The sequence below is a fragment of the Osmerus mordax genome, chromosome 10, assembly GCF_038355195.1.
Source record: "Osmerus mordax isolate fOsmMor3 chromosome 10, fOsmMor3.pri, whole genome shotgun sequence".
Taxonomy (NCBI): Eukaryota; Metazoa; Chordata; class Actinopteri; order Osmeriformes; family Osmeridae; genus Osmerus; species Osmerus mordax.
Window position 1 is genome coordinate 15,819,298 of NC_090059.1, and position 23,924 is coordinate 15,843,221.

The 23,924-nt window shown below is 49.9% G+C and overlaps 1 protein-coding gene across 4 annotated transcripts in view; it reads right to left on the reverse strand.

The window, feature by feature from the left end:
- The window catches only part of si:ch73-103b11.2 (myosin phosphatase Rho-interacting protein), a 47,300-nt gene that overhangs the window by 9,754 nt on the left and 13,622 nt on the right, over positions 1 to 23,924 (reverse strand). For 2 of the 4 annotated variants that reach the window (XM_067244234.1, XM_067244235.1), the window contains exons 4-17: positions 14,484 to 14,635; positions 12,689 to 12,773; positions 10,825 to 10,878; positions 9,546 to 9,792; positions 8,708 to 9,290; positions 6,800 to 6,941; positions 6,478 to 6,594; positions 4,884 to 4,940; positions 4,703 to 4,771; positions 4,476 to 4,565; positions 2,931 to 3,040; positions 2,743 to 2,781; positions 546 to 1,305; positions 312 to 428 (exon numbers count right to left, since the gene is read on the reverse strand). In XM_067244234.1, the coding sequence (XP_067100335.1) occupies positions 312 to 428; positions 546 to 1,305; positions 2,743 to 2,781; positions 2,931 to 3,040; positions 4,476 to 4,565; positions 4,703 to 4,771; positions 4,884 to 4,940; positions 6,478 to 6,594; positions 6,800 to 6,941; positions 8,708 to 9,290; positions 9,546 to 9,792; positions 10,825 to 10,878; positions 12,689 to 12,773; positions 14,484 to 14,635 (2,622 nt within the window). The remainder of the gene's footprint in view (positions 1 to 311; positions 429 to 545; positions 1,306 to 2,742; positions 2,782 to 2,930; positions 3,041 to 4,475; positions 4,566 to 4,702; positions 4,772 to 4,883; positions 4,941 to 6,477; positions 6,595 to 6,799; positions 6,942 to 8,707; positions 9,291 to 9,545; positions 9,793 to 10,824; positions 10,879 to 12,688; positions 12,774 to 14,483; positions 14,636 to 23,924) is intronic. The other 2 variants (XM_067244238.1, XM_067244239.1) reach the window with 1 other exon arrangement.

A 23,924-nucleotide genomic window follows, 5' to 3' on the forward strand; every position in this document is an offset into this window, starting at 1 on the left:
AAGTGCTACGAACCTTTATCCTTTCAATCTTTGATAACAGTAAACACACAATTGTAATTGATCTACATACATTTACATTTAGTCATTTAGCAGACGCTCTTATCCAGAGCGACTTACAGTAAGTACAGGGACATTCCCCCTGAGGCAAGTAGGGTGAAGTGCCTTAACCCAAGGACACAACGTCATTTGGCACGGCTGGGAATCGAACTGGCAACCTTCAGATTACTAGCCCTCTTCCCTAACCGCTCAGCCACCTGACTCCCTATCCCAGCATGCACTTGGAAGCAGCCCTCAAGGCTAGATGGTGGTACCTGCAGCACGTAGCCTTCCCTGGCGTTCAGCTCTCTCCCTCTGGAGTCCTGCAACTGCTCCTGGAGAAGACCGTTCTGCTCCTGCAGCTTGGCCAACTCCTTCTGTGTTTGGTCCAGCTGCACACACAAACACACATGACCAGAGATGCATACGAATATTGTTACATACTCTTCAGACGCCATTGATTTGTATCAATGTTTTTAACCAGCGAAGACAAGCGAATGGAGGCCAACCTCTTTGTCAAGCAGAGCGGTTAGGTCTTGCGGGGGCAGTCCGGGAGAGTCGGAGGAGCTGCCCACCGTGGTGGCGATGGGCACCTGCTTCTCCTCCCGAAGCGGTGTCGTTTCCACCTGGTGCCATCGCTGCTCGATCTCCACCTGAACGTCAGGGGGCCGGCCCGCCCTCTCCCCGCTGGGGTCTGGCTGCAGGGCGGCCGGTCGGTCCACCTCCATCCTGCCCTGGTCCTCGGGCATCTTGAGCTCCAGGCCCACGGCGGTGTTGAGCGTGGTGGTCATGGTTACGGTGACCGTGTTGGGGGAGTGCTGGAGACAGCGCCTCCTCTCGTCGCGCCGGCGCACCCGCTCCAGGTCCACCCCCTCGGCCGGCGTGGAGGAGGCCTGGGAGGGCGGAGGAGGGGCGGAGATGGAGGAGGACGTTGGGGCGGAGGAGGTGGTGGAGACCGGGGAGGAAGCTAGTGAAGAGGTGGAGGAAGAGGAGGAGGAGGCGGGGCCGAGGTGAGCCGTGTCCGCCCGCTCCATCTTCGTCTCGCCCCCCGTCTGTCCCGGTCGGAACTCGGACCAGTCGTACGTTTTGGAGCGGCCTTCCCGCCGTCGCTCTCGGATCCGGCTCTTGCGTGGCTCCGACGCGGGGACGCCGTCCGCGAGCCTCTGGGTGTGCACCTCCACCCGGGCGGCCTCGGAGCTGGGGTCCAGGGAGGGCTGGAGACAAGGCTCCAACACCACCCGCGCTTTGGCCTTCTCTTCTGGTAGGGAGCTGAGAGGGATGACAAGAGGAAGGACCTCAGTTATCTAACCAAAGCATACAAGCACATACATTTACATTACATTTAGTCATTTAGCAGACGCTCTTATCCAGAGCGACTTACAGTGAATACAGGGACATTCCCCCGAGGCAAGTAGGGTGAAGTGTCTTGCCCAAGGACACAACGTCAGTTGGCATGACCGGGAATCGAACTGGCAACCTTCGGATTACTAGCCCGATTCCCCTCACCGCTCAGCCACCTGACTCCCTCCCACCTGACTCCCATACGACTCAGTTACACCACATTTCAATGGAGAATTTTTTATGGGCCTTGTATGCCAATAAGACTGGGTGGGCATGATCAATTCCGACCAAAAAGCACTGGATAAATTTGAACGGATCTGCCGCTATGCTCTCTTACATAAGTTGGGTCTTGAATCAGTGTTTCTAGGGACAGTGTCGCTGTGGTGACAAGGTGGAGTCATACAGAGACAATAATTCCATGCAAACTCCACCTTAAAATTCACACTACTGCACAACATGAAAGCTTGACAGACGACAACACACAGACACACATTTGTGGCACTGCTCATCTCGAGGAGTTCAAAAAGATCAACCAAAACAGCCAGAACATCAGCTTGAAAAAAAAAACACTGGTGACAAACTGCAAACACAACACATTGCGTGTCCTGCCGGCTTCGGCCTTTCCCCTGAAAGCCCTGAGACACGGGGCCGGCGGCACTGCTGCCACCATCCATCTGCCTGGGGAGGGGGCAGTGGCGTCCTCAGGTTTGTACAGTAGACGTGAGGAGTATGTCTGCAGTAATCCCCAAACTGCTCGGCATCCACCTCCACTGTTGGCAAGCGGGACACACCTAAATAAAGTGAGCTGACGAAATGGTCTATTTCCATCGTCTTGTGGAATGGGAGGAGGACGGGAGGGGGGGGGGGGCTGCGAGGCAGAGGGACACAGCCCCCAGAAGAAGGAAGAGGTGTCCGCGAGGTGTCTAAGCAGGAACGCCGAAAATATCCCGCATTCCCTCAGGAGTAGGCCGCCTCGGAGGCAGACGACTGCGCTAAAACTGTATCTGCTGGGCAGCGAGGCACCTGACATGTCCCATGAAGAGGAAACACTAGTGTGGGTGGGGTGGGGGGCGGGAGGTAAGGCATCCAAAAACAAACAAAGTTATGAATATGTCTGTCGCTACAGTACATATGGAACCCTGCTGATGCTACTTATGGCTCTTTTTTCAACTGCATGGTACCGGTTTAACTGGCTGGTCGGTTGGGCTGTGGAGGCTGCAGCCTCCGCAACACAACTGAGAGACATTACTCAACAATCACATGACACAGGGTGGGCCGACAAACACGCAGGACAGGCATTACTGAACCATTACATCACACAGAGAGGGGGGGGGGGGGGGGGGGTCAACACACAAGCTCTCCAACCTGGGCTTCAGAACGGATAGTTTCAGAGAGATGTTTTTCCTAGAAGCAGGATGGAAATACCAGAGAGGGTGGGAGGGAGAGAGGAGAAAGAGTGAGGAGGAGGGAAAGAGGTTAAGCCAGATGAAAAAAAATTGTTTCTGAAATTGTTGTCGCTGACAGGAGTCAGCAGTGAGCGGGTCTTTTCTCACCGGGTGACGTCAGGGGCGATGGTGGGCCGCACGTTTTTCATGATGGCCTGAATCCAGTTCCGGCGGATTCCGGAGGTCATGGCCGACAGGGTGCATGCCCCCTCCTTGCTCTGTAGAAGAAGGAGAGGGCCATAGAGTTAGTATTACCAGCCGCCAACAGTGATGCAACATTCATTAACAATGCAATGTAAACAACATGAATGGCCAATCACAATGTGTGTGTGTGTGTGTGTTTGTATTTGAAATGGACATCAGATCCCTGAAAGGAGTTGCCAGGCTACCCACAGCCTGCCAAACCACACTTCCCTCATCTCCAAGACTCTCAGTAACATTCCCAGTTCGCTCAACCCAACTGGCTGAGCACAATCATCATCTGTACTACAACACCCCTCCAAAACCACCCCCCCCCCCAACCATCACCTGACAGACGGAACGTTCTGTGGTGTTGGTTCTCCCCTCTGCCCTGCTCTTGGGCCAGCCGCTCTGCCCACACCGAGGAGAATGATTATAAATACTGCCCTTATTATTCATTTCAGATCTCTAAATCTGTGTTGTTCTCAGCCGGAGGGAACCATGCCCTCTTCACTCCTCCATTTCCAACCAGTAAACCCATCAGGGAAGTCGGAGGGGATAAGTCCCAGTTCTCGGAGCCAATGTAAACCCGACCTTACAGGCCAGCTCCTCAAGGTAACAGCACTGAGCTTCGAGTCAACAAGTCGGGGTTCAAATCGGTGCTTCTCAAAGTACCCCTCATAAATCTCCCATTGACATGAGCGCTTGATTTACATGGGGCAGCGGGGTTCATGGCTTTAGGAGTTACATGGCATGGATCAAGTTCCTATCTGGCCCCCAGTCAGTGGATGACTTTTCGTTCCCATAGTGAGGGGATTGCAGCGTTGGAGACAAGCATCCTCACCTTGGTCATCAACGCAAGGTCATCTAGCAGTCCAGACTCAGCGCCATTAAGGATTACATCAAAAGCCTCAAAGCTCTGTCCCACCCCACCCCCCCCCCCAAAAAATTGTTTTTCCAAAACACTGGTGCAGACAGCACGTCAAGCGGTCCGAGTGAGGGAGGTTAGGTCAGCATGTTTGAGGTGGCATGTTGGATTGAAGGCATAGGGGTGGGGAGAACGGGAGGGTGGGGAGAACGGGAGGGTGGGGTGGGAGTCTATGGCAGATATAGATCGCATGATGTCACTCCATCATGGGCGATGACAGGTCAAGTGACATCCCTCACGATGGGACAAAGAATTGTTTGAGGACAGAGGAACTGCCAGACTGTGACCGTGATACCCAGCGATCTCAACGGCAGCAGAGAGTCAGATGGCTGAGCGGTTAGGGAATCGGGCTAGTAATCCGAAGGTTGCCAGTTCGATTCCCAGCTGTGCAAAAAATGACATTGTGTCCTTGGGCAAGGCACTTCACCCTACTTGCCTCGGGGGGAATGTCCCTGTACTTACTGTAAGTCGCTCTGGATAAGAGCGTCTGCTAAATGACTAAATGTAAATGTAAGAGTCGTGAGCATGCACTGCTTGACACTCACGAGGATCTGGAAGCCGTAGTTTCTCTGGACAGGAAACTCGGTGACGTCGTAGCAGGTGGACAGGTCGATCTCGCCGTCCAGGTCCGCAGCCTGGGAGAGATCAAGAGGGAGTCAAAAAAACAAACTGTGACATCTGGTGGATTAGTGACGTTAGATGACAATTTCAGAACACTTAAGGCATACTTATACATTTAGTAAACTGTGACTTTTGAATATTTTGGTCATACCTCCTCAGCTACAGAATCTTTGTAGTATCTCAGGCTCTGGTCGGTCAGAACAAACCAGTGTTTCTTCCACTGGGGGAGAAGATGATAATCAAGTCAGTTTGAGTCAGTCTCACCCACCAGGACGGCTTGGTATGATGGGGTCACTGTGCTGTGACACAAAAGCCTTCGTGAAAGATATTACCATGCCATCTTCATATAGCTTGGTCATCCATCCTTTCTTGAAGTTCAGCAGATCAGGCTGTAAGGGAAAGTCACCACAGAAAGTCAAGATCAATGGCAAAGAAGAGCGACAACTTACAGCAGTTCTCATGATGGTTGGTTCACTGAACAAACTTTAGGTTCAGATACTTGCTGGCTAGCTAGCTAGCTAGCTGGGATGGACTCTTAACGCACTCAACAGTTCAACACTACTAAATCACTTCACAGCTGACTGCCAAATACTCCAATTCCATATACAAAAATAGAAATACATGTTTTCATTTTCAAAAGACTTGATGTAATGGGAAAACTGTCGCTGACTACAAATGCAGTATCAAGTATGTAATCACATGTGCAAAAAAAATTGACCAATTTAGAAATAATAAATTAGGACTTGAAAAAATCCACATGAATGTTTAATATTTCAGTACTACTTTACCGTTCCAGTACAAATGTCTAAAGCACAAGAGAATTTGCATTTCCTCAAGTTCTTCACAATCTTTTTTTTGTGCCAAAAACACTGAATGTCCATTCACAACACCAAGAGGTGGTGCATATCTCCCACCAAACCCCCACTGAACTCAGCCATTCACCCCACGCTTGCCCCCCCACGCTTGCCCCCCCTGCGAGCCCACATGACAGCGTTCCTTTCACACATCCCCAGCACAGCTCTGACGGTACCTTATTTCTGTTGAGCTTCATCAGGTGCGGGGCAGCCTGGCACAGAGTCATCACACACACTCTCACACCTCCACTCAGCCAGTCAACTTCTCAGGGAGCAGCGTACACAGATCTGCAGCCTTTAACGTGCTCCACACCAGCTATTTATATAGAAGGGGGGGGGGGGGGGGGGGGCCTGCAGGATTCTGGCAGCTGCTGCAGCCCCCCCTGACCTAGCACGCGCTGACAGGAAGACGCCCCAACAACAGCCATGGGCCGACCCCAGACCAGCCAGCCTGGCGCTGGGAGGCTGAAACGAGTGTCAGCCCTGGCACTCCTAAGGAGGAACCCCCCCCAGCGCTCAACAGCAGAGTTACGACGCTCATATCACAGTGATTTGAACCACTTTTATTCCTTGTAGAGGTTGCCGATTGACTCAGTACATTGAATTATGAACCATTGATTTAGGAACCCCTCATGATCTAATTATATGATGGCCTTTTGGACAGTTTAAGCCATTTACAAACGAAGGAAAAACTAACCATAATGTAGCAGACTGGTTCTCTACCCACAATGCAGCACAGATCTCGACCTACAATGGTTTCCCAGCCCTCTTACCCGGCCCTGAAATTCTCAGCAAGAAACTAAGAGCACAGACCTATAAATCTCCATGGAAACCAACAGCCCTGCTCGTAAACCTTCAGCCTCTGTCTCCTGATGACCACAGGATCTCACAGGGTCAAACAACTAGATTTTAACATACCATTAAAAACTCTCATTTTGGGGTGATTGTATTATCTGGAAAAATACTTTCAGGAGGTGATTTCCATTTGTATAAAAAATTCTATAAAATGTTACAAGTCTCGTAATATTTTCTACTGACAATCCAAACCGAAGTATATCGTATGTGTACTGACCGTCATGGAAGACTCGGTCACTCTACGGTCGAGTGACTTGGCTCTGCGGAAGTTCAAGAGGGAGGAGCTTGACACATCCGGAATTGAGCGTTGATAAGCAGCGTCCAATGACATGTCCTGAAAACACAGGTGATGCACAGCACCTGAAACCCCTTCTGAACACCACAGCTAACATAGAAAACACACAACAGACCTGGAGCGGAGTTTAAACCAGTCAGGTTGTGTGTAAAAAGCGCTATACAAATACATTTTGATTTGATCAGCCATACATTCTCAGCTTTACTTTAGGAAGCCGTGTGTTGGTCTGGTGGAGATGCAGTACCTGCTTGTAGGACAGGGGGCGCTTCTCGCTGCGCCCCTGCCGCTGGACGGACGCACTGCTGGAGGAAGGCTCTGTGGAGGTGCTGGTGTCCATCTGCTCCTCGCCATCCACCGACTCGAACCGGCCAATCACCTGCGAACGCCTGGCCGCCGCAAAAACACACGTTAGAACCTCCCTCTCTCACACGCAAACATTATCGTGCATTTCTTGAGATGAGATACTGTACATTCCTATTTCTCTTTGGAAAAGGCAAGTCCATGATGATGTCACTGACTTATGTCAGTAATAAAAAAAACAGCAAATAATCAGTCTGATTAATTGATTATGTCATGTTGTGAACAAGATATGAACCACAATTTAGTATAATTAAAGATGAGCGGGAGCAAAAAATCTGTATATCAGCTTGTCAGGATCATTAAGCTTGAACTTAAGATCAGAGCAGCACTTCAGAAGCGACTCCATGCCAAAATAAACAACCAAAATAGCAAGTATATAATTCAAAGCTCTCTCTTACAGAATCATTCTCATGTGAGTACAATATGACATTGTAAACAAGCGGCCCAAGACGGTGAGTACATTTTGGCACATAGCACCTTCCGTAGGTATTGAAAAGAAAAAAAAAAGATAATTATGAATAGTGTTTTGTGTGTCCCTCAGAAGGCTGGGAAAAGGCAGGCAGGTGACCAGCTGAGGGATGGGGACATATTCTAGGAGAAACAGCAATGATGGCACCAGCAGCGTTAGCTGAACCTTAGTCTGGACCTGGACTGTGAGTGTGTGTGTGTGTGTTCCCAGGCAGTGTTGAAGTGAAATGAAAGAAAGCAGGTGTCAGCAGTGGTAACCAGCAGGGCGGAGCAGCAGAACAGGGTGGGGAGCGGAGGGCGGAGGGGTTGGGAGGGCAGACTGTCAGAAGCTCCTGGAAGAGATGAAAAAAAACAAAAAAACAAATAGCAAAGTAGCCAGAGCAGGAGAGCGCAAGTTAAAATGAGACCAGTGTCTGGAGAAATACGCATGCAATACAATTGCCCTTTTTAATACTTGTAACCAAAATAAAAACACCTTTAGTGACCTCAAGAAAGAGCAGAGTTATTGACAATATGCCAGGAAAGTGGCGCCACTAGAGGGGGCTAGAAAACGTGCATGATAACCACAGAGCTTGTAAACAATACAGAGGCCTTTAGATTTACATTTAGTCATTTAGCAGACGCTCTTATCCAGAGCGACTTACAGTAAGTACAGGGATATTCCCCCCGAGGCAAGTAGGGTGAAGTGCCTTGCCCAAGGACACAACATAATTTGACATGGCCGAGAATCGAACCAGCGACCTTCTGATTACTAACCCGACTCGCTAACCACTCAGCCACCCCGATTCCCTCCTCACATAGATGCCATTTCCAGTAAGTTCACTTGGGAAACCTTCCACAGTAACTGTACATAACTAACATATTAGATACATGTGTTCTTTTATTCTCCTTTAAGGGATCAGAATAATAATAGCGCGGGCAAATGACATGTTCTTGAAGGTGTTGAGTCTATGTTTATGGGAGAGCAGATACTTTTATACATCTGTGCTAGGGATGCTCATAATTAACCGTGTATGGTTATTTACGAATGTTTACTGGTTATTACCATCAGTTAAACAGTGTTGCCAATTTAACCACAATGTCGCTCGATTTAGCAACTTTTCACCTTCCCTCGTGACATAAAAAGTCGTATCTAGCGATGAATCTAGCGACTTTCATTTGTATTGGTATTTTATTTTATCTTGTTGGCAAGTTCATGGTCGCTAAAAAGCGTCGTTTATGGGTAAAAAATACAAATCTAAATGAGCATCCCTGTTCTGTGCATGTACAGTATTTACAGTGTGTGTGTGTGTGTGTGTGTGGCACATCCTCATTGTTCCCTCACCTGCGTTCCTCCCCAAATATCCGAGCCACCTCCTCTCGGCCTGGGCTGCGTGTGCGAGCCCTCAGCTCCTGACGCTTCTTGTCGGAGCGGAACGCCTCGCGGTGGCTCAGCCGCCTCGCCCGCGGCACGTCCGACAGCACCACGTACTCCCTGCCCACTCGGCCCGCCCTTCCTCCAATGGCCGAGCCAGAGCTGCCCCCGCCGCCGCCACGACCATCCCAGCTGGGAGCGCTGCTGCTGGGATCCGAGTCCAGCGAGCTCTGGGAGGAGCTGATGGTTGAGTAGCAGGGCGACAGGAGGGCGCCAGAGGAGGAGGGAGAGAGGAGGGGGGCGCCGGGGGAGGACGGGGGGGGGAGGGAGTCTGGGGAGGGGTAGAAGGAGGAGAGGTCCGAGTCCGAGGGGCTGTACCTGTGCTGTGGGGCCCCTGAGGCGGCGGTGGTGGACGTGGAGAGGAGGGTGGAGGAGGAGGAGGACAGGGGCAGGTGCAGGGGGGGCTGGGGAGGGGGCTCCGTCTTGGTCTTCTCCAAGGAGAAGTAGCCGCTCTCCACTCGTACCTTTCGACCGCTGCTCAGGGTGCTGCTGTCTGAAAACGAAAGCCATCGTGGTCTGTTAGGGATTGGGTTTCACCATCATTCTCATGTTTGACAGCTTCCCTCCTCTTTTGTAGACAAACGTGTGTGTGTGTGTGTGTGTGTATGACCCTGTGTCTGGAACAACAACAAACTCTGTCCTGACAAGACACACATTCACAGCAGCATTAAAATCAATAACGACCCTGTAAACCGATAACTAACAACATCCAGCCCCCCCCCCCCCCCTTCCCCGGTCCTCTGCTCACCATCGCGGGTGTCCACAGGGCTGGCGGCCGGCAGGCTCTGACCCAGCTGGCTGAGGCAGGACGCGCTGCGGCTGCAGGGGACGCTGGAGCGCGTCCAGCGGCTCTCCTCCTGCCACAGGCTGGCCCGGCTGGGCTGGACCCGCTCGGCGCTGGCGATGCTGCTGGGCAGGCAGGAGATGCTGCCCCCTCCTCCCACACCCACACCTCCGCTGCTGCTGGTCACCGCCATCTTGGCTGGCCCGGGCTCCTGGTGGGGTCAAAGGTCAATGGTGGGGTGTAATGATGGTATGGGAGAGGAGAAAGGGGAGAGAGAGAGGATAAGAGATCATTGTAAAAATGTCGAGAAATTGAGTAGGAGGTAGAACAACAAGTGATGGGGGAGGTGAAGAAGAGTTCTTTCATAAAAAGCTTTGTCAACTTTTTCTTCTAATCAAAACAACTACGGTACACTTTGTTGAGATTGTCGCCTTCGCCATGACATGTTCTTGAGTGGAATCCAATGGCTTCCTTTTACATGTTCAATCAAGGCTTAGCACAGAGACAGGCTCTGCAAAGACTATTGTTGCTTCGTAACTGAAAACTGACAAGACTCCAGAAAGAGAGAAGGCAGGAGGGAGAGATGTAAAGGGAGGGAGAGAGAGAGAAAAAGAGCTTGAGACATAGCTCAACAAAGAACAAAGAGCTCCTTTATGGCAATACCACCTGTCTTGTAACAGAACAAAGAACAGACAGGGAACACATTCAGGTGGGACTGAGATGAGACGCCTCTTCATACCTGCCAGCGTCACACCTGCCAACTCCACACCAGGAAGCTGCAACTGCTCATTAATTACAAGTAAGACCACAGAACTGTACTTACGCTTACATCTGGTCTCACCAAATATTTGTGGAAGCAGTTAATGTGTAATAGTGAAGGCTAATCATGTGTTTGATCAATTGTTTTGTATGCAGAGATTAGTAGGCCTCACCAACAAAAAAATCCCCTCAGAAAAGATGAAGTTGAATAGCACAGAACCAGGTGGATAGACAGCAAAGATTAAGATTCATGAACAAGCCAGCATTCAGATTTCACCAGTCCCTCGTTTACTTGCACACGCACACACACAGACACACACATTTCAGTATATGCCACCAAAGCAGCAATCACTCCTGGTGAAGAGATTTACACAATAAACTGAAACAGTAATCCCAAACAGTAATTGGGATTAGCAATTTAGAGATTGGGATTGTGCAGCCATTGTAGATTGAAGCACATCAAGTTAGGCTGAACTGAACTCACAGCATGTCCGTTCATGTCCCCGGTGGAAAACCGTCGACTTGGAGATATTCCAGCCTGCCAATCACACACAGCCTGTTCAGTGGAGGGGAGGGGTTTGTGTTTGATTCACCAATAACATACTTCTGCAGTTACGTGGCACTAACAGTTGATCAGACCCACAGACAATGAGCTGGCACAGCTGAGGAAAAGGTCTACACTTGAACAGGCTATTAATCAGAAGATTGCCGATTCCCGGCCGCGCCAAATGACGTTGTGTCCTTGGGCAAGGCACTTCACCCTACTTGCCTCGGGGGGAATGTCCCTGTACTTACTATAAGTCCTTCTGGATAAGAGCGTCTGCTAAATGACTAAATGTACTATTAACTCCACTTTCTTCCTTCCTGTATTTCTCCCCCCCAAGCCAGCCAGGTAGAAAGACCTGCAGCCACAAACGGGTTCTACCCCAGACGCTGTGGCATGTCTGCGGGCGCCACTCTGGCTGAGGACACACGGGGAGCCAGGAGTCTCCGTGAGACGCGTCCCTCCTCCCTCCCCGCGCTGCAGGTGCTGTTTGTCTTGGAGGGCACTTCCCACAAGACAAACAGGTGTTTCTCCGAGCCTGTGTGTTTACCCAGCAGGCATTTGTCTCCTGTAAAACTTGGACTGAGTGCGTGGAGGGGTTTCAGGCGGGAAACGGGTCCGTCCTCAAAGTGGTGTGCTTTGGAAGGACGCGAGGGAATGTCCAATCCATAGACATTTGTCTTGTGAGAAAATCAACACTAAGGCCATTTTTTACACTTGAAGTACATTCATGGAAGTGAATCTAGAGAGAGAAGTCTAAGATTACTGGTGAATATGAACTCATTGGCTGAAGGACTGGCTATGAAAGGCATAGTGCGGTCTTTGTCGCGTCATTTACATGTAGCTCCATCGGAATTTCAATAAGTTAGTAAGTTCGTCAATCCCTCGCGACACAGTAGTCAACTCAGCAGGCTTTGAGAAAGAGCCTCAACAGATTCATTCTAAGCCTGACCCTGGGTAGGCTGGCACCAAGGAGGAGGTCATCCCAGGGTTGCGGTTCTTTCTTCCACAAATTAGGATGTTTGTGCCAAACCCAAAGCAGGGTCACTGTGTTTCTGCCATTAGAGGCCCCAGACAATGAGCCCCAGTCTGGCTCCCTGAACCACAAACCTGGCTGAGCCCCAGAAAACAAAATCAGGAAGAAAGAGTTGAAGCAAATCTCCGCCCCTAAGTGGGTGGTCTTGACGAGGGCATGGGATATGACCTACTATTACTTCATCCAAGTCATTAAAAACCTTTGTTGTTGAGCTGTACCTTTCGGTGGACACACTTTTACTGCTGAGTCCTACCTACCACAGAACACCCCTGCGGCAGAAGCATGTACCGACGGGGAGACCGCATCTCTAGTCCTGCTGGGCCTCTTGTGTGTTCTCATGTCGGCGCTTTGAACCCTCCAAAAAGATGATGACATGCTAACCCTCGAGGTAAGTGTCTCATTCTGAATGTGGGCTTGCTAATACTCAGCCAGGTTCTGTGCGTCAGTGCTCATACTGCCACATGGGAAGCAGAGAGGAATGAAGTGAGGGCTAAACAGGAGTCAGGTGGCTGAGCGGTTAGGGACACGGGCTAGTAATCTGAAGGTTGCCAGTTCGATTCCCAGCAGTGCCAAATGACGTTGTGTCCTTGGGTTAAGGCACTTCACCCTACTTGCCTCCGGGGGAATGTCCCTGTACTTACTGTAAGTCCCTCTGGATAAGAGTGTCTGCTAAATGACTAAATGTAAAGTCATATTTTTTTCCTCAGGAGGTATGATGGTCCACTGAGAGCTACGGGAAGGTGGAGGTGAGGGTGGAGGCCAGGTTACCTGCGGGGTGGGGGGTTCCACCTTGCGCTTCTTCTTCTGGTTCTGCTTGTTGGTCCGAGGATAGACCGTCAGAGTCTCCTGCCACCTGAGGAGACAACGGTCATAAGGTCACAAGGGGGTGCTATGCGCTGGTGTTCACACCCTTAGCCGGGCAGGTTTAGGATGTGCCAAGGTCAATTCCAAAGTGAGGGAGTGACAACCTTCTCTGGTTTAGGTCTGGGTCCAAATTCACAAGATTAGCATCACTAACAACACTGAAACGCTATCTACAGTATCAGCTTCACAGTCTCTTACAGAAAGCCTCTTACCACAGAAAGTATACAGGTAAAGCAAGGATGAACATGAACCTACATTTAACATGTCAGTTCTAAACAATGACTAAAACAAACACCAAGGCATGGAAAACGGTAAAAAGCTCAGTTATGTGTTTTTGACTAATTGAGGAGCTAACTGCCATCACTGTGGAGCACAGTACTTGAAAGCTATCAAATATTCCCCCTTCATTGTCCGTCGTCCTTGTGAAGAGCGTGAAAGCCTATTCAGCCCTTCTGTACTGTGACATTTAACACCTCAGTTGGAGGCTTCCCTACAGCATGCCGGCGCAAATGGATGAAAGGGAGAAAAAAAAAGAAATCAACAAAGATCCGACAGAAATACAATCTCGTGTAATCTTGTCGAAGCGTATACCAGTGTTCCAATTCACTGACCTCGGACCTTGGGAGTGCAGGAGGATCTCGAACATTGTACAGCCAGGACAGATGAGGTTTGAAGATAAAAGGTCGTTTTGGGGGATTTTTACCATATGCACAAGTTGTAAATTAAACATATTGTGCACTAAATCCTCCCACTGAAATGCATTTTTTAGCACATACACACATATCAAAACAGTTCCCTCTAGTAGAGAATGTTGCTACTGTGTGTAATCTGTTATTCTGATGTTATTCTTATAATCTCCCTTTGCGGTAGTTTGAGATTGGGAAATTAGTGAGTGATTACTATTTCAGCACACAGACACAGACAGAGAGAAACATGAGAGATCCTCTTAATCTGGGTGTTTGTCATTGGCCCAACCTTGTCAGATGGCAATAACACTGTCTGGGCCAATATGCTGACATGATGGCACAGGTCCAGGATGAGAGGACTGTGTGTGTGTGTGTGTGTGTGTGTGTGTGTGTGGACAGATAGATGTTGTTAGCAGAGCTAGGAGGAGCTCAAGAGGAGGAGAGAGAAAGTGAGTGTAACAGTGAGGCAGGTCGGCAAAAATGTGGATTGTGCACAGTACTCATCATGAGGTAACTGGAAATAGGTGAGTGAACTGAATAAACAAACCCCAAAGCAAAGTGTTCTGAGGGCAGAAGGCAGAATGAGGAACCTGCCGGGTAAGAGGAAGGAGCTAGTGTCCGTACACTGATGAGCCAGCACACAGGGGAAGTGGAGTCTGTCACGAGTGCTGTCTGAGAGGGGGAGACCAACAAGAGAAAGAGAGATGGGGTGTGTGTGTGTGGGGGGGGGGGGGGGGTGAGGCACACAGGGAGGAGAGCGGCAGAGGAATGTGCACAGTCATTGCACAACGGATTAGGGGAGAGAGAGATTTGGGGCTGTGCTGCTCGAAAACAACCAGCAGGGGGCAGAGTGGTGACGACGGCAAACAAAGCCGCATCGCCCTCCCTGGGGTTCAGTCAGGTCGAAAGGAAACCAGAGGGAGGAGAGAAAGGAAGGAAGCAAACAAGAGAGGAGGCAGGATAAAGGGGACAGACAGAGACAGAAGGGGAGAAGATGAGGGGGTGACCGTTACCCGTTGATGATCTCGCGACACTCCGCCCGGATGAAGTGCTCCTTCTCCGGGGTGAGAATGCAGAGGGAGTTCTTCTGGCCCGTGCGCGACTCCCCGTCCACCACGTCGGAGCACTGGTTCATGTTGATGGTGCCCTGGGGTAACGTGCTGGGCTGGAGGGGGACAGACATGGAGGGGACAGGGTCAGAGACAGGCCTGTCCACAGGGGTCAGTCCCAACGCTGGATAGACAGAGACCAGACAGACACAGGTCTGGATATATGAGCAGGAGAGCGAGAGAGAGCGAGAGAGAGAGTAGTATTTACGGGCAGAGTCGTTTTTGTTTATTACCATTATGTGTCACCTTAGAACGTCAGAGTTCTTTACGGTCATAAATATTCCGAAGCGATTACGCACGTCTGCCGTTTGGGTACGGTCACACAGACACAAACAACAACAAGCAGCCAAGTGCGAGGCTAGCTACATGCTGATTTAAACACCCTCGTCACGGACGCAACATTGTCCACGCAGGTAAACACACACACACACACTCAGCGCACTTCACAACAACACCCACGACACCGTGTTTACAGCGCCTCGGCAAAAGTGACTAATGTTCCCGGAGTGGACGCCTCGGAACTTGGGGAACAGCTCTGCCCGTTCTTGTGTAAACATGGAGAGTTCACGGGTTCAGAGTGTGTGTGTGTGTGTGTGTGTGTGTGCGTGGGGGGGGAGATATGAGTGAGTGAGAGTGTGTGAGTGTGTATGTGGACACAGTTCATTTGCAGCACACAGAGTGAACATGACCTGACGCTGAGGGGGGGGGGGGACACCTTGTTCCTCCTGTCACAAAGTTGCGCTGCGTTTGACACCACGTCAAACAAGGACACCCTCTCTGTCGAACACGCGCAAGTGTCAGTGTATCAGGATACTTGAATGGGGACATTGCTAGGACAAAACGCCATTGTGCGTATGAATGTACAGGCTTTCTGTACATCAACGTACACACCCACCAAACCAATCTCTGCTTTACACTGACCTTCCTTGGCGACTCAGAGGAGAGTCAAACCTAAGATCAGCCAGACCTCTGCTTGTGTCGTACACTGAACAGTCCTACAGAAACCAGCAAGTAAAACCTAGCAGGGAGTCAGGTGGCTGAGCGGTGAGGGAAGAGGGCTAGTAATCTGAAGGTTTCCAGTTCAATTCCCAGCCGTGCCAAATGACGTTGTGTCCTTGGGCAAGGCACTTGACCCTACTTGGCTCGGGGGGAATGTCCCTGTACTTACTGTAAGTTGCTCTGGATAAGAGCGTCTGCTAAATGACTAAATGTAATGTAAATGTAGCAGGCTTCTACACAGGCACACCTCGGGGTCCTACCTACCTCCAACCAGAAAACGGGCAGAATTAGAGGCAGCAAACCACCACAGATGTCCAGAGGGCTTTGACAAGGACCCACGAGTGATAAATTACAGTCGTCACCGATTCTGAATATATTAAGAGACAAAGTGGGAGACCAAATTAAAAGGCGCCAGGGTCAAGTTAGCGGATGCAACATAAATCTGACTTCAGACCCACCATGCGAGCAGACTAACCATAGCCTGCCAATCACAGAGCCATTTAGACTCATGAGGGGCCTTTGATGTGGACGGCGAAGAGAATGATTGACGTTTTATGGTTGTCCCGCCCCAAAAAAGTGGTCGGGAGGCCTCGATTGACCTTAAGACAACAGGTGCCTCCGATTCATAAAACTATTTATGGGAGGAAATTTCTCTACATAAACTCTATCCTGGGTCACGAGCAGACATGTAATCTACCTTCAGCAGTTTGAAAACGGAAGGTAGAGAGACGATTGGAGAAGTCAAGTTCAAAGCGAAAACTGAGAATTTTGATCTTCTATCAGTTTCAAAGACCTACAGTTAAACACATTTATAATCTGACATTATCTAGCACTGAACATTCCAGTAAAATCTCCAACTGTCCAAAAGAGTCTTTATCATCTCTGTCCCTCATTCAACACGATGGCGTTATGATTGGATTCTGGGGCCTCTGGGTTCACCAGTCTGCAGCGGGCAGCCGGGCCCTTGACTGGGAGGTGGAGGGGCTGTGGGCGACAGCCGGGCTTGACAGACAGACAGCTGGGAGAGAGAGGGGCCCGGGGCCGAGAGGGAACAGCGTCAGCTTGACATGAGAGCCCTGTCACTGTCAGACATGAGAGGGAGCGAAAGAGGGAGGGAGACAGGGAGACAGAGAGACAGAGGAAAGTACAAAGTGATTTGAACTCTGACTCAGGGGCAGAGGACCATCTGTTCAGGTAAATAAACAAACGTCAGGCTCACATGTCCTTGGGCTAGGGTCAGAAGAGGACAGACAGGCCCAAAAAATATCCAACACCCGGGGACAGTTGTCCAAGCTGCTTAAACCCTCGGCTTTCAACCCAGCCCAGCCCAGCATGCTCTCCAGAGAGGCCAGGTGCAACAATGTGGAATTAGCGAAAGACAAGAACTCACGGTCGCCTACACCAAAAATTAATTTTCATAAAAACATTACTGTGAACTGAGAGATTATGGATTGCTGCATTTTTGTGAAGAGTTAGTATGCTTGGCATATGTGCGTGTGTGTGTGTGGGGGGGGGGGGTAAGGTGTGGGGCATGTTACCCAACCAGCATAGGACTGTCACACGTTTACCCCCCCCCTGCCCCTGGACAGCGTCAGCTGAGCTCCACCAGTCCACAGCCAAGCGGCCTCCAGCTCCCAGCCCCCGACCCCCTCCACAACCCCCCCACCCCACCAAGTCCCCCAACCCAGTCCCGGTCGCCTTTCCCTGGGCCATCGCACTCCACAATGAGCCCTTTGTGGAGCAGCGCTAGCACTCACACAATGTGGGATTGTCAACCACTGCCCCCTCTCCTCTCCCCTCTCCACGAGGAAGTGACCAAGATTTCAGAGACATCGAGCAGAGAAGAGAAGGATAAACAACCCTTTTGTGACGGATGCGTGGAAATTATGAATTGAGGGTAAACTGTGTCGTTTGTCTCGAACTGTGCCGCCGGCTCCACTCAAGACTGAGCTCAAATGGGGATAGAAGAATAATGTGTGTTTGTGTTGGTAAGAGAGCAAAACAGTGATGCGGACAAAAAAAAAAAAAAAAAAAACGAAAAAAGAGAGCAAGAGGGAAGGAGAGACAAAGACGGAGGGAATTTCCCCCCCAAAAAAACTAGAACAACAACAACATGTTTTGAGATGTTATGATAAAATGGCTCATGGTTGCAGGTGTGCCAACATTAATAATCTTTTCACTCAGCCAGCACTTAGTGTTGCTCTTTGTACCCATCATAAGATGCCAGTGTACAGACACACCTCTTTTCAACTAATAAAGCTGTCATTCCACCTTAGCACTCTCCCACGCTAACAGCACTAGCCACGCTAACAGCACTAGCCACGCTAACAGCACTAGCCACGCTAACAGCACTAGCCACGCTAACAGCACTAGCCACGCTAACAGCACTAGCCACGCTAACAGCACTAGCCACGCTAACAGCACTAGCCACGCTAACAGCACTAGCCACGCTAACAGCACTAGCCACGCTAACTAGCAATCCATACACCAGCCTGGGGTGCGTTTCCCGAAAGCGTCGTAAGCCTAAGTTGATCGTAGAATCCATCGTAGGACGAATCTTAGTTTTATGGGCCATTCCTAAAGACATCGTAGCTAAAGTGTCTCTTGAAAATTCGTAACTCTTGAAAGTGCATAGATTAGCCTACTCCTTACGAGCATGTTTGGGAAACGCACGTAAGAAATATCGCTGGTTTCGTTTTTTGCTCGATCGTTGCTACGATCCATCGTTATCGGGAAACGCAGCCCTGGGCAGTCTCTGATCCATGACCCCGACGACAGCAATCTGGCAGCCACACCAAACAAACACAACTCTCACGCTTAATTTTTGGGTCTCCCCCCTCCTTTTTCTCTACACTCACCCAATTCCTTCTCTTCATTCTGTCCATCCTCTCCCTCTCCTAATTATCTCTGTCCAGATGTTGCCCTGTCTGGCAGCAGTGTTCATCATTAGTGGCCTCTCTGATTAAGACATTAGAATGAGACTGAAACCTCACAGACAGGCCAAGCGGTCTCAGAACTTCACCCTTGGCCACATGACAGCACAAGTAAAACATCCCATTCTTTCCCCCTAATGACATCCGGAGAGAAATATTTAGCTCCTTTTGGCAGCTTGCTCCCTGTGTGTGTGTGTGTGTGTGTGTGTGTGTGTGTGTGTGTGTGTGTGTGTGTGTGTGTGTGTGTGTGTGTGTGAGAGAGTGTCTGTCCCCGTGCCTGTGCGTCTGTGTGTACCCATGCCTGTGTGTGTGTGCCTGTGCGTGGCTTTATTTCTCCATTGCTAAGATAACTCAGACCTCCCTTCGAGTACGAGGGCTTGGAGCCGACTGGTCTCGTTCTGGAGGCAGGAGGAAGCACACAGTGATGGGGTGAGGGTCAGAGTGAAGGGGTGAGGGTCAGAGCTCAGAGTGAAGGGGTGAGGGTTTGAGCTCGGAGCATCTTGACGGAGTGCTACGTCCCATCCCAGTGTTACTGATCGTCACAGCCTCCACAAGGCCCGGGGCCTCTGTGCTGAAGCACAGCGGTGAGGTCATGGGACACAGGCGCTGGTGAATTACAAAAGGCCCAGAAATTTCCCCCGATGGTCATCACTTCCAATCAGATAACCATATCCACTCACTAGCACTGTAATCACCACATCCACCTTATCTTATACATTAGCTGACCTAACCCCCCCCCCAGCACTGGGTCAGCGACCTGCAGAGAAGAACAGGGGGGCAGAAAATCAAAAAGTGGACAAACATTGAATGCTTCCCCGTGCTTCCTCCGAGTCACTGGAGCTAGGACCTCCAAGAGAGGGGGAACAACAGGGGCTCAGATCATGAGAGAGAACAATGAATGTGGACATCTTGGCTGAGGAGCAACCCTGACTCATGGATATGGACCTAGTCCTGTCTGGGCTCCAACTTCCTTCAGTTCCGACTGATAACGCCAATTGCGCGATGGATTTTTCCTTGGAGACTTGGAACAACATGAGCAAACACACCGTGCCGACGGCCGTGAACACGGCAACAAACAGCCTCCGGGGAAACCGGCCCCGGCCGCCAAACAGATCCAGTCATCTCATCTAGACCTACATCCTCATTCCAGTAAGCCAACACAACACACACACACGCCAGGTGTCGTGAGATGACGGATTGATCGTCAACACAAAACTACCTAATCCTTTCATTTACGCCCAAACTCATAACTACTACTTCTCATCCTAGCACTCATCCCAACCCTCACCTCCCTCCTGTTTCAACACTCACCCCTAACCTCCCTAACCCCCCTCCCCCACCCTGCTGAAACTCTCAATCCTCTTCTGTATAAATCACTCCTGGCCATATGGCAGACATCACAGGCTGCTCTCAGGGCAAGCATGCTCATCCGGGCACTTCCACAGACACACACCTCACTCCACTGGAATGCGGTTCGGATGGTTCAAGTGTGTGCACGTACACGAGAGACGCAGTCCTAATACGTGCCAGCCCAACGGACGGCATCCCTCTGTACTGATGGAGGACAGCAACACGAATTCCTCCTCAGTTCGCGTGGGGAAGAGCAGAGGAGACCCGACGTTCCTCCTCTTCGCCTCTCTGTCCTCGGAGAGAGGAGTGGGCGGCGTGTTGTTAGGTTTGCAAAGCCCAGAACAGAGAGGAGGAGGATGAGGAGGGTGAGTTGGAGGATGAAGGGGGCTACGCGAACGGATGTGGAGAGATGGATCTACATCATGTGATGTGTGTTATGGCACCAGCACTGTGTGAAGATGGATCACTGTTACGAAGCTTAAGGGGAACTTTTTTTTTTTTTTTTTTTCTTCTTGCAGGAAGTGTGTGTGAGCGTACGTGAGTCAGACTTCCATCTGTGGCGTGGCAATAGAACAGGTGCTTGGCCAGACTCTCCTGATCTGCACAGTAGCTGCACTGCGTGTGTGTGAGCGTGCGCACGCATCTTCATGTTCCAGAACCATTCCGAGACCGATGATTCACACCGTCCTCCATCTCTCCTTCCTCCATCTCTCCTTCCTCCTGTCAGCCTTCTCCCCCAGCCCACTCACAGCTTTCCAAACCCATCCGCTCTTAACGACCTTTCTGTCACGCTCAAGTTGTCACAATTCACACATATCCTCGCAGAACCTATATCTAGAACAATCCCAAAATGTCCTCTCCTTGTCTCCTTCCCTCTGCTCGCCCGGCTCCTCTCCTCGAGACATCTGCTGTGTCGGTCTGCTCCTGTCTCCTTTCTCGCACGCTGCTGCCCACTACACACTTACTGCTAATTCATTCATACCAGCAAATTAGAGCTCACATCGCTGCCTTCGCTCGTGTCATCTGTAAAAACAGCTAAAATCCCAGAAGTTCTCTTTTTATTTTTTGCAGTGTGAGCTACTAGAGCTAAAATCCCAGAAGTTCTCGTTTTATTTTTTGCAGTGTGAGCTACTAGAGCTAGAGAAGTAGAAATGGAGGGTGGGTGGACAATGTTTTTTGTTGTTTGATTTCATTGGCCACCCAGGTCAGCTCCATTGACCCAGTTTCCATGGTGACAGGAAGGGATGGCTTATCTAAAAGGCCCGACAGGCCTGGATTGTCTTTATGGAATATTGAGTCAGTAAACGCATGCTTGTGACACTTCACCCCTCCCCCCAACACGCACACCCCCTCATCAACCATGACTACAACCACCCATTAGAATACTCGATGTATCCATGGGCAACCCTTTCAAGAGCAACAAGATGATGCAGTCACAAGCAGACTTCCTGCTCCAGTGGATTGGACGGAATCGTTGTACTGCTCCTATTTATCTCATCAAACCACTGGTTCCTCCTCACTCTAATGAAAATGTTTATTCTCCAAAAACACCACAAAACTAACAACCATACAAACAAATCTGTAATCCACAGTTCTTTATTTGTGTGAGGGGAACAGTTCTAGGACCCTGGTCTTTTGAACGCACTCCCACAAAATCCGCTACAGAATCCCAGTCCTCAGACAGAAGCAGTGTTTGGATGTCTGCAGTGTCCTCTGACACAGCACTTTGGAGTGGGCCGACCAGGACCCATATTGTGTCTGTGTCAGAACCACAGGTATTATTCCCCAAACGAAACTGGGCACTTATCCAGTTCTCCACCTCCCAACATCATTTTCCTGGAAAATCTTTTGCCTTATACTGGGTTGACTATAGCTCAATTTCCCCTCAGGGATGAATAAAGTACTACTACTATAAAGCGTATGCAAACAATTCATGGAGCACCAGATCATTTACATTTACATTTAGTCATTTAGCAGACGCTCTTATCCAGAGCGACTTACAGTAAGTACAGGGACATTCCCCCGAGGCAAGTAGGGTAAAGTGCCTTGCCCAAGGACACAACGTCAGTTTGCATGACCGGGAATCGAACTGGCTCACCGCTCAGCCATTTATCATACTAGTTAGCATGATAAAATTAGCGCACTAACTATTCTAGCACAGAACAGAGTGGTGTCATTCAGCCAGGCAGACCTAGTTTTTTCAGCCTAGTCTTCCCTCAGTCAAGCTGTTACATAAGAGGTGCCACCCAGGTTCAGATGCCTCTTTGATAATAAAGCTCTAGGCAAATGTCCAGCTATTCAAATCGGCCGACAGTATGTAACAGCGGCTAATGGACCGCGGGCGTTCCTCAAGATATTCAGCGTGACTGCCCAGGTCTGGGGTGAAACATTCCACCACAGACTAGCAGCTCGAAGCTAGGTGCTAGTTAGCAATTAGCCTGCTGTTCTCGTTGCTTCTCCCCTGAGAGAATGCTGTACAGAGGGGGTCATTAAATAAGAAAAACAAAAGGCTAGGGGGAGAGAGAGAGAAAGAGGGAGCGAGAGAGCGAGAGATATACAACAAGGAGGACAGGAGAGAGAGAGCACCCTGGTAAGCTGATTAGGTGGTGGGACTGGAGTGAGGCCAGGACATGGCCGTCGGCAGTGGGAATTTTGGGCAATGTCCTGAGGAAGCCGGAGAGAGGGTAATTAAAGAGAGGAGCTCAACCAACAACAATGAGAACAGCAGCCAACAGACTGACTGCAAGGGTTCCTGTGCCTTCATGAGTAATCGTTGTGCATTAAATTGGGCAAAGCAGCATCAATAAAAACGTTGGACGTTTTGCTACAACATCTGTTTCGAGATACACAGCATACCGTGATCTTCATCTGATAAACAGGCTACTCTTTGCTGCCACGGAGTTAGAGGCTTAAACATGCCATGCAAGTTCTGTCGCCAGGGAACATCTTGCTGTAAGCCTTACCCTAAGCAGTCAACCATTTGCCTGAGGGTTAATTCAAACAAGCCCAAAGAAGAAAATACATAATTGTCCTATGAGGTCAAGACATATTGGAACTTTGATTCAACATAATTCTAATTATATCTTTGCTTCGTGATCGGTGTTGGCAAAACAAAATAATCTCCGTGCCTAGAGCTCGCCTGACCCTAGCAGGTGGCTTGGCTGGCTCGTCGTGAAAGCTGGAGGTGAAAGGTCAAGAGGTCAGATGACACCTGCATCTGTTGCAGCGCTGACAGACTGTCAGCTGCAGTTGGAGTTCAAGCCCCCAGCATGGACACGGCAAGAAGCGCAATTCAGCCAATGAGGACGTCTCAATGTGGCGATGAGAGCAATCCAACAACTATTCCGTCACAGAAACAAATCAGCCAATGCAAAAAAAACGTTTGCCATATAAACAGTAGAGCTTTTTTAAATTGGTAAACATGCTAGCTGGAACTTGATCAATCTGCATAGGACTTGAGACGTGCGAAACAAGAAGCAAAGAAAATTAGCCTTTGGGCCTGACCACAGACAAACTGAGACTTAGTGACTTCCAGACCATTTGTGTGTGTGCGTGTGTGTGTGTGTGTGTGTGTGTGTGTAGTGTATACACACACACACACGTCAGTGAGAGTAGCTGCTTTACAAAGTTCTGCGGGAAAATGCCTTCAAATGCCCCCCCTCCCTCGGTGTTAGGTTTTTTTATGAGCGCTCCTCAGTCGGCTAAACCCTTCACCCTGAGGCTTTATATGAAACCTTTAGTTGGTGTCCCCGTCTAGTGTTTGGAGCAAGCCGAGTGAGCCGTCAGACAGACAGACGGGCAGGCAGTCAGACATGCAGTCATTCAGACAGGCAGTCATTCAGACAGACGGTGAGTGTTCAGCTTTACAGAGAAGGAGAGGTTCGGAAGAATGAGAGACACAGAGAGGAGAGACACACATTAAACAACACTGTTGCTCTCTTAGACACAAATGATTTATAGTGGAGAGCGAGAGCAAGCATGCGAGAGACAGACCGACAGAAGCTTGGCAGGCAGGAGGCTGGGGGGTGAAAAGAGGGAGAATGTGAAAGTCAGAAGAGAAAGG